Source organism: Phyllostomus discolor, chromosome 6 (genome assembly GCF_004126475.2).
Source record: "Phyllostomus discolor isolate MPI-MPIP mPhyDis1 chromosome 6, mPhyDis1.pri.v3, whole genome shotgun sequence".
NCBI classification, from domain to species: domain Eukaryota; kingdom Metazoa; phylum Chordata; class Mammalia; order Chiroptera; family Phyllostomidae; genus Phyllostomus; species Phyllostomus discolor.
The window spans coordinates 89,712,891-89,722,453 of record NC_040908.2 but is presented as its reverse complement, the minus strand read 5'-3'; the positions used below and the strand labels follow the sequence as shown (position 1 = coordinate 89,722,453).

General features: G+C 36.6%; 1 protein-coding gene across 2 annotated transcripts in view; it reads right to left on the bottom strand.

The window, feature by feature from the left end:
* Positions 1-465: 465 nt before the first annotated feature.
* POGLUT3 (protein O-glucosyltransferase 3) overlaps positions 466-9,563 on the bottom strand; it is a 28,024-nt gene continuing 18,926 nt past the window's right edge. Inside the window, exons 5-8 of one of the 2 annotated variants that reach the window (XM_028516992.2) lie at positions 8,570-8,766; positions 7,076-7,270; positions 5,691-5,795; positions 466-4,336 (exon numbers count right to left, since the gene is read on the bottom strand). In XM_028516992.2, the coding sequence (XP_028372793.1) occupies positions 4,211-4,336; positions 5,691-5,795; positions 7,076-7,270; positions 8,570-8,766 (623 nt within the window). In that variant the 3' untranslated portion in view covers positions 466-4,210. The remainder of the gene's footprint in view (positions 4,337-5,690; positions 5,796-7,075; positions 7,271-8,569; positions 8,767-9,563) is intronic. The other variant, XM_036028606.1, reaches the window with a different exon arrangement.

Here is a 9,563-nt window from a genome sequence, read left to right as displayed (position 1 = left end):
CCCCTCCTCAGATATTGGTGAATATCCTTTCAAACTTTCAATCACATGGATATGTGTTTTTTACATAAATGGTGGCACATTACACATATTTTTCTGAAAAAACTTGATTTTTTCACTGAATACTGTTATGGAAATCTTTCATGATGGTATATTTAGAGCTACTTCATTCTTTTCAATGGTTGTAGTGTGATCCTTAATGTATTCATATCTATTTAGCCAATTTCCTAATGGTGGCTATTTAAGATGTTTCCAATGTTTACTGATAAAAATAATGCCACAACAAATGTTGATAGCTTATTTAGACAAATGCAGTTATTATATTTTCTTGCATATCCTTACATCCCTCTCCTCCTTTCAAAAATCTGGTATTTTTTCATGAAAGTCCAAGTATTAAGAATGACTAATGGAAATCATGGGTAACATGAACTAAAAAGGAAAGAATCATGGTTTTAGTAATCTCATTTTTGTCATGTCAACAAACCCAAAAGCCATGTAAAACTTCCTCTTTTTAAAGGCTCTGACTGAGTTTGTATGATGGAGGATTATTTAGATGAAGGGTGCTCCCTCCCAGTGGAATTTCCTGAAGTGCTCCACTTAATTGCTTAAGCACATCCTTTTGGTTCCACACCCAGAAGCTGCCTGGTTTGTCTCAACTCACTTTTAACTGTTTGGCAGCAGGTGATATAAATTTTAAAAATTTAAGATGTTTCTAACAAAATGCCATCAGGAAGGACCCAGGGTTGGAGGGCAGGAAGATATGAGAAAGGGCAAACTTTCTATATCTCATCTTCAATGAACCTCAAACTCTATGTGCAATATATATGGGACATAGATTCATTAAGGTCTGGTATCAGTATGGCTTGCCCTTTATTTTGTACCTGTGCAACTGTGCTTTTGAGAAACTTGGGTATTAGAGTTTTCCACCTATACTTGGCTTTGATTACATTGTTCCTAAATGGGATTTTGCTGTTATTAAGAAAATTCTTATTGATGTTCAAAAAAGAATAGATATGACTACTGTAAGGTGGTTACATCATTTGCCAGATTAAGTAAATATTTTAATTAGGAGGGTAAATGTTTTAAAATTGGGAGTGTGGACAGTTGTTTTTTGGAGTGTGGTTCTTCAGTTAACTGAATCTTGAATTGGTGGTATTATAAGGAATGTGTAATGATTTTCTCAGCTATAAATCTTAAGTCTTACCTATAAATCCTTGTCTTAAAAGAAAAAGGAAATTTCCCAATTTTTATCTTAAAAATGGAATCCGGTGAAACAGGAGGGGCGCAGTGAGGAATGGATGCCTGTCTTTGTTGTAAGCTTATTAGGGAATACTAAGGTACCAGGCTTCCTGCAGCTTGTTGCAGAGGTTTGCAAGTATCCCTTCAAAAGATTAAAAAGAATTACAGATCCTCACCTGACTATAGTTATCTTTATCCATTCAATATATAGATAATGAATGGTATCTATAGGATGCTCTCATCTATTTTAATAACTGTGTTGTCCTTGATGAGTGTACAACCCAAATAGGTTGAAAATTACTAGTTTAAGGCACAATTTCTCCTTACTTTTGTCTCAGGTGTTGGTAAAACTTAACTACAAAAGATATGAGTGGGTTTTAAAAATATTCTCTCCATAGAATCCAAGCTATGGTTAATAACAGTCATCTTCTTTATTCTTGTCAGGCCTTCCAAGAAGAGGTTTGCTATTACTGAATGTCAAAAGCAGCTTGTAGGAGAAGAAATGATACAGTGAGAGGGGGGGAAATACACTGCACAAATATCTTTTCTTCCTAACTGGATAGGGGAGAGGGAAAGTGAACAAGGGGTAAAAATGAATTAATAAATATGACGTACAGACTTTCAGTCAAGATGGAGCCATAGGTAGATGCTCTTTGCCTCCTTATTCAACCACAGGAAGAATTACAACTAACCTTAAAACAAAAACAACCAGAACTGCTAGAAAATTGAACTGTATGGATGTCTGACAACTAAGGATTTAAAGAAGCCATATTCATCCAGAAGGATAGGAAAGGTGTAGTCATGGAGGTGGGGTGAGAGAGGTGACAGCAGTGGTGGTAAAATGGGTGGTCCCACATTCATATGTGGTGGATAAAAATCTGGAGGGATGCCCTAGGAGTGAGCGATTCCAGCTCCAGGCCAGACCACAGAGCCCAGGGTTCCAGCACCAGGAAGGTAAAGCCTCATAACTTCCGGTTATAAAAACCAGTGGGGAGTGGGGTGGTGAGAGAAACTGATGGTTTCTCAGAGGAGTCTGTTTAAAGGGCCTGCATGGACTTAGAATGTACACAAACCCACCCACTCTGGGATTCACCACCATGGCAACAGCTAGAAGGGTGCCAGACGCATATGAGAAATGGGTGAAGTCACTGGAAACTGGGCAAGGGCCAGGCAAACCCCAGAAGCCAGGTAGTGGCACTGTCCCCTTGCAAACCCCTCCCATCACACAGAGCCACAAAGTGGTGTAGTGGGGTGCACTTCCCTGGCAAATACCTAAGGCTCTCCCCCATACAACTTAACAGGTGTGCTAAGACAGGGAGTTAAAACAGCTCTACCTAATACACAGAAACAAACACAGGGAGGCTGCCAAATTGAGGAGACAAAGAAATATGGCCCAAATGAAAGAACAGAACAAAACCCCAGAAAAAGAACTAAATGAAACAGAGGTAGCCAGCCTATCAGATGCTGAGATCAAAACAATGGTGATTGGGATGTTCAGAGATCTCACTGAGTATGGCAGAAATGTAAGGGAAGAAATAAAGGTTACATTAAGTGAAATAAGAAGAAACCACAGGGAAGTAACAGTGAAGGGAAGGAAGCCTGGATTCAAATCAATGATTTGGAACATAAGGAAAGAAAAATAAACATTCAACGAGCACAGGAAGAAGAAAAAAGAATTTCAAAAAGAGGAGAGTTTAAGAAGATTCTAGGACATCTCCAAAAATGCCAGCATCTGAATCATTGGGATACCAAAAGGAGAAGAGGAAGAACAAGAAACTGAAAACTTATTTGAAAAAATAATAAAAGAAAGCTTCCTTACTTTGGTGAAGAAAATAGACATACAAGTTGAGGAAGCACAGAGTCCTAAACAAGTTGGACCCAACAAGGACCACACCAAAGCACATCATAAATAAAATGCCAAAGGTTAAAGACAAAGAGAGAATCTTAAAAGCAGCTAGAGAATAACAGAGAGTTACTTGCAAAGGAGTTCCCATAAGACTGTTAGCTGATTTCTCAAAAGAAACTTTGCAAGCTGGAAGGGATTGACAAGAAGTACTCCAAGTGATGAAAAGAAAGGACCTACAACCTAGATTACTCTATCCAGCAAAAGCTATCATTTAGAATGGAAGTGTGGATAAAGTGCTTCCCTGACAAGATAAAGTTAAAGGAGTTCATCATCAACAAGTCCTTAATATATGAAATGTTACAGGGACTTGTCTAAGAAAAAGAAGATCATAACTATAAACATTAAAATGACAACAAACTCACAACTATCAACAACTAATTCTAAAAAACAAAAACAACAGCAAAAACAAAGCAAGTAACCAGAAGGGGAACAGAATCATAGAAATGGAGATCACATAGAGGGCTATCAGCTGGGAGGAGGAAGGGGCAGAATGGGGGAAAAGGTGCAGGGATTAAGAAGCATAAATGGTGGGTACAAAATAGACAGGGGGAGATTAAGAACAGTATGAGAAATGGAGAAGCCAAAGAACATATGTACGATCCATGGACATGAACTAAGGGGGAAGATTGCTGGAGGGAAGGGGGTACTGTATGGAGGACGGCAAAGGGGGAAAATGGAACTGTAATAGCATAATCAAAAAATATACTTAGAAAATAAATTACTCAATCATTAACTTCCATGAAAAGAAAATTATATATATGATTTCCTAGAGAACAATGTATATTTTGGCAAGCCTCTCTACTATGATCCCCAAGTGTTTTTGTTGTTGTTTTTTAGGGAAACTGTGATACTAACAATAGAAGCTTTTACTCAAAAGAGATTAATATCTGAAAATATTTGGTAATTCTTGTTCTAAATTGCTCTATCCCCCACATGACATAAAGCCAGCAAGAGAACTAATTCTCTGGGTAAAGTCTCCCAAGCTGTGTTCTTCACAGCTTAGATTCTATCCAAATGCTTCCATCCAAGATGTAGCCGGCATACACAAGAGTGTATATCTGGGCTGACTTAAAGATCTTCTTTTAAAGGTCTTTTCCTGTGGCACTGGCAGATGGATGTGCTATCACCTGGCTGAGAAACAAGTTCCATTCCATCACGTATTTTGGGTTTGCTGGACTGGTGCTCAGCATATTTCTGAAATGTGTTTTGAAAGCAACAAAAAGATTAGTCCACACATCATTCCACTGATTCCTTCCCACTTATGCTGTTATTTCTAGTTACTGCAGACCAAAGGTCTGGTTTGGACTGGTTATTCCAGTCCTAAAGTTACATTTTAACTCTAGTTATTATAGTTACTAGTGTGATATTTCATAATCTAACAAGGAACCCTGATTCAGTTTAACATGTTGGTAGGATGCCTTTACAAGAAGGATGTCCAGCCAAGTGTCTTTGAAACTGTAGTGCCGCCTGGCATTTATTCTCCCTTTTTAATGTATAATTAACTTCATTGAATATTCAGATCAGATGATAAGCATATCAAAACAAAGTTGGGGGTCTCATACATCTCTCCTTTTAGGCATGTAGTCACACACATTTTCTAAATGGTGACAGGCCTGTGAAATGTTCCTCCACTTTGGCCGCTAATGAATATTCCTATAAATTGGATTTTCAGTTCAGTGGTTTCATGTACATTTAGCTGTGTATTCCTGGTCCAGGGCCAAACCCAACAAAATATTGACATGAATACAGGAGCCTAATTAATATTGTAGGGAGGGAACCTCCTACCAGCCCAGCAGAGGGAACGGAACTCATCTAAGGGGACGGAGTTCTAGAAAACGGTATAATTTATCATTTAAATTTTTCTATGAAAGTTTAGTATCCACAAGCATCTGAGGAAATTTACATTTTTATCTGCCCAAAGAAAAATAAGTTTAGGTTAAAAATAAGGACATACTTTCTTATTTATTTTCTTCCTAGTTAGATTTTAATGAGTAACACACAGGTAGTTACTCAAAGAACCAATCCCTGGATTCCCAATAGACATTTGTACAGCAACTACATCATTATTTAGCCTTAAGATGTTAGAACCACTACAAATGTTTTTCATTTGTTTGTACTATGTAGCAAGTTAAATGTCTGCTTTCCAACCTGAACTGGGATAGCAAATGCATGCATCTTAAGTAGCACAGGGAACAAAAAGGTAGACATTTTGAGCAGAAAGAATTGTTAAAGACCCATCGTCTAACCATATAATTTTCCAGATGAGGAATTCCATAAGGCATTTAATAAAAGGCAGCACTGGTGAGATAGCAAGAGCTGTTCGTCTACTTTTGTAAGGCTCTAAGTATTGTTTTTGTAATACTGAATAAAGATAAAAATATGTTGGCTACAAAGGGACTTAGCACTATTCCTAATTCCCTTAGACTGGTGCCTCACCCTAACCAGAGCTCCACAGCCTGACTCTCAGACGCCCCTGGATGCCAGGCACTCAGGCCATGCATGTAGGTTGAGGACCAGCAACCCAGCAGGAAGCGCACTCCACACTGACCTGCAGTACTCTGTAATAATAGCAGTAAAGCCTGTGTGGCTGTAGCAAGTCCCTAGCAGTTAACTGCCCTTCTTTTGCAATCTTCTTGGCTTCTTCATCATTTTCCTGAAAGGTTTAAAAAGAAACAGTGAATGAAAATTACTCTTGTGACCCATAAAGCTAAAGGGAAGTGTGAGACAAAAGCGATGTGGGGTTGAATATGAACGGCATGGGAGAGATGGAACATGATGAAAATATAACTTAAGAACAAGGCTATGGAAATAGACAAAGTAGTCTGCTCGACATCTCTGTTACATGGCAATGCTCATGCGTGTTTGCACCTTATTCCACAGGCCTATAATAGCCTCCACCTGCCCCACCACCCCACAAAGTGCAACAACCTACATGCAGTCTCTATTGTGGGTATCTTGGTACTTTCCTAGATACCCAGGAAGCTTGGGGCTCATCATTTGCTTCCCCATTTTAACCTTCTCTCTTTGATATTAAAATGCAAGCTAGAAGAGAACGAATCAGTTTTTATGTTATAACATCTCTTAAAAGCTCTATTTAAATATGCAATCAGAGACCCAAATTGGTTACAAAACGTTACCGATGAAAGACTATATTGTTATTACAATAAAAATTCATTCATTAGTACCCACAAGCTGTTCCTTCAATTCCAGGAATAGTTGGCATTCCTAATTATATTTTGGGAAAGTAGCTAATATTCTACAATGCTGCCCATAGGAAAAGCCACTTGCAAGCAACTCTGACTCACAAAAATTATTCTGCCTCAGGTACCTGGTTATTTCCATAACCAAATATTACTTCTTAGAAACTCAGAAACAGGATAAAGTCTTATAATGAAGGGTAGAGTTTCATATTTTCATAATAAAACACAATAGCTTTTTAAAACTTTTCCTTTGAAAAAAGAATTCTTATTTCATGGGAAAGCTGTGATTCTTGGGGATGTTGTATGTAATGTGCTCATTATGAACTTGTGTCTCTCTAACTGGAGAAAAGAAGAGCAATGTGCTGACTTAGTGCATAAAACACCTCAACACTGGTCTTTTCAATCTAGAAAATAAATATGTGTTTGGAGTGTTTTGGAGCATTTGGAGTGTTATTGCTCATGTGTATATATGCATGAATAGTGATTCCTTTAGAAAAAATCTATATTCTACATAACACTGTTCTTCAAATCTAAAAATCCTAAAAAATGTTGATAGAGGGTATACAAAATGACACTGATATTGGTTCTTTAGATATTTCAAGGGAATAAAAATTTCAGAAAACACTTCTTTTGACTAAATTATGTCAAATTAAATTGTGTTGTGATGGAATTAATGTAATTAATACTGGTGAATTTGTTATTGCCTAAAGAAACTAAAATTCAGAAAGCCTACCTTGGCCCATTTAACTTTCTCTAGTAAATCAGCAAGATTTCTTTTAATTGGTACATAATGTTTCCAAGGCTTTAGTGCCATATAAAAATGCTCATAATATGGTGAGTCCTGCTTCAGAACCAGACTGTCACCCAGCATGAGGTACGGATATCTGTACGCAGCCACGGTCCCATCCACATTCACTTGATATTTGTACTAAAAAATTAAAGCCAACACAAACAAAAATTTTAACAGTCATTTGCTTCACTTTGCTTCTCATCAACACTGTAATCCTAAGTATGAAGGAATTGATTTCTACTTTCTAAACTTATTGTTTAACATTTTTACATTTTATTTTGTAACTCATATTTTCTCTTTGTATTAAAATTATAAGCAGCCATTAACAGGTCAATTTTAAGAAATACAATGCATTTAAAGATAAGATCACAAATAATTTTAGAAAATGGGAAGACCTATTTCAACTATGTCTATGCAATGGGGAATTCAGATTTCTGTAACAAGGTAGGAAAACTATTTTCAAAGATTTTATATTTATTAAACTGAATATTGATTAATTTAAAATTTTACTTATACATTATTTCTTTTTGTTCCTTATGTCCACAATAATACAAAAAAGGAAGGCAGTATCTCAAAGTTCAGTTTTAGAGGTGAGGAGACAGAATCCTGTAGAAGCTAAAAGATGAGTGTGATAGTGGTGACACTGTACATACTCCGTTTACATATTTGTTGGACTAATAAACTTTGATTTTCATTTTAAAATCACTTATCATGGCCATTAAAGCTCATTCAATTATAATCATGTGAAGCAGGTGTTAGCATTCTTCCTCCCCCCCCCTTTTTTTTTTTACAAATGAGAGAACTAGTGTTCAGAGAAATTTATAAATCTCTGTTCTCTGGGTCCAAATCCCTTGTTCTTTTCATTATATCACACTGAGATGAACAGGATTTACTTTGAAATTTAGTAATCAAAATTTTCTTAAATAATTGAAATCAAGGAGCTTGCTAGCCAGTCAGGTTTTGTCACATTGTTGACCCCTCTGACTCCTTGGAACCTCACGGCAATGCTCTGGAGGCGTCAGGCAGGCAGCACGTGTGTCTAGAAGGCAGAGACAGGACTGGAGGCAGGACTTAACCTCAATGGCAGCTCCTGTTTTACTTACATGGAATTCATACTTTTTTAATTTACAGAAGGCATTTGAGATCATTTTATGCAAAGGACATTTATATACCCAGCTTATTCAAAGCAAATACAAGAGAAAAACAAAGAAATGCACCCAAACTCCAGGTTAATCCTTGTACTATATTTTCAGTATTAAAATAATTCTGAGCTATTTGGGAGACAAAATCAGCAACAACAGTGAACCACAGTGAGTTTTCCAATTCCCCATGCCTGATAAGAAACTGTATCAGCTCACAAGATGAGGAAATTGGCCCAAGCCCAGCTATTTACAAATTTATTATTTCATATCCACCCAGGAAGACTTAAATGCATACCTTAAAGAAATCAAAAAAACCTATCAACTTAGCTTTTCCAAGCTCCTTTTCTTTCTCTTGGAAAAAGAAATACCCTGTAATTCCTGCATCCAGTAGCTGCGGATTTTCTTTGGATAGCTGCACCAACTGGAGCCTCTCCTCTCGGCTGTCTCTACCTCTGAAGAAAGCTTTCTCTGTTTTATTGATCCAGGAAGGCCCTAGAAGTTTGAGACCATAAAAAAATGGCTTTGAAACTTTTATATGGTAAGTAGAACAATCTTTAATTTATCATTGTCATTGAAGATGTTAAAGCTCTTTTATCATTAACATATCTTCTAAAGTAAATGCTATTTCCAAAAATTATGGCATTAGCATGCTCTACTTTCATTCATTTTTCTATTAGGGAGAGCTCACTCAAATGTTGGAGTTTCTGTTGTATAACATTAGAAAATATCCAAAATAATATTAGGTAAAGTTCAAAACAAAAAGAGACTCAATGACTTGGCCTATTCACATAGGTATTAGCTTCTTCCATCTTTTGTGCTTCATAATAAAAATGAACTAGGCTTTTGTTCCTAAACAAGGTGACCAGAACAAACTGTATAACTAAGTAACACCCACACATCTTTAATCTTTAGGATGCTCAGAATTTTGAGCATATTACTCTGAATACAGGAAAAGCTTCTTCTAACATGCTCTTAAGTGAAAAAATATATATACACACACATACAATGATTTATATTCCCTTTCCTGGTAGGGAAATATTCTGGAAGAAATAATTTAAATCTATTTTTATTATTCTACAGAGAGGTCATCAGTTAACACCCGTCAGTATTCTAAGAAATAAATCTCAAAACATAGAAATTAGAAGGGATCAAATTCTTTGCTATGCTAGCACACTTTTCAGAAATTAGTTGTTATCAAATAAAAAGTAGGTCAGTTTTCATTTCACATTATCTTTAGATAATTTATAAGGAGACCACCGAGCCACAATAAACAGAAAGAGGCTACAGAG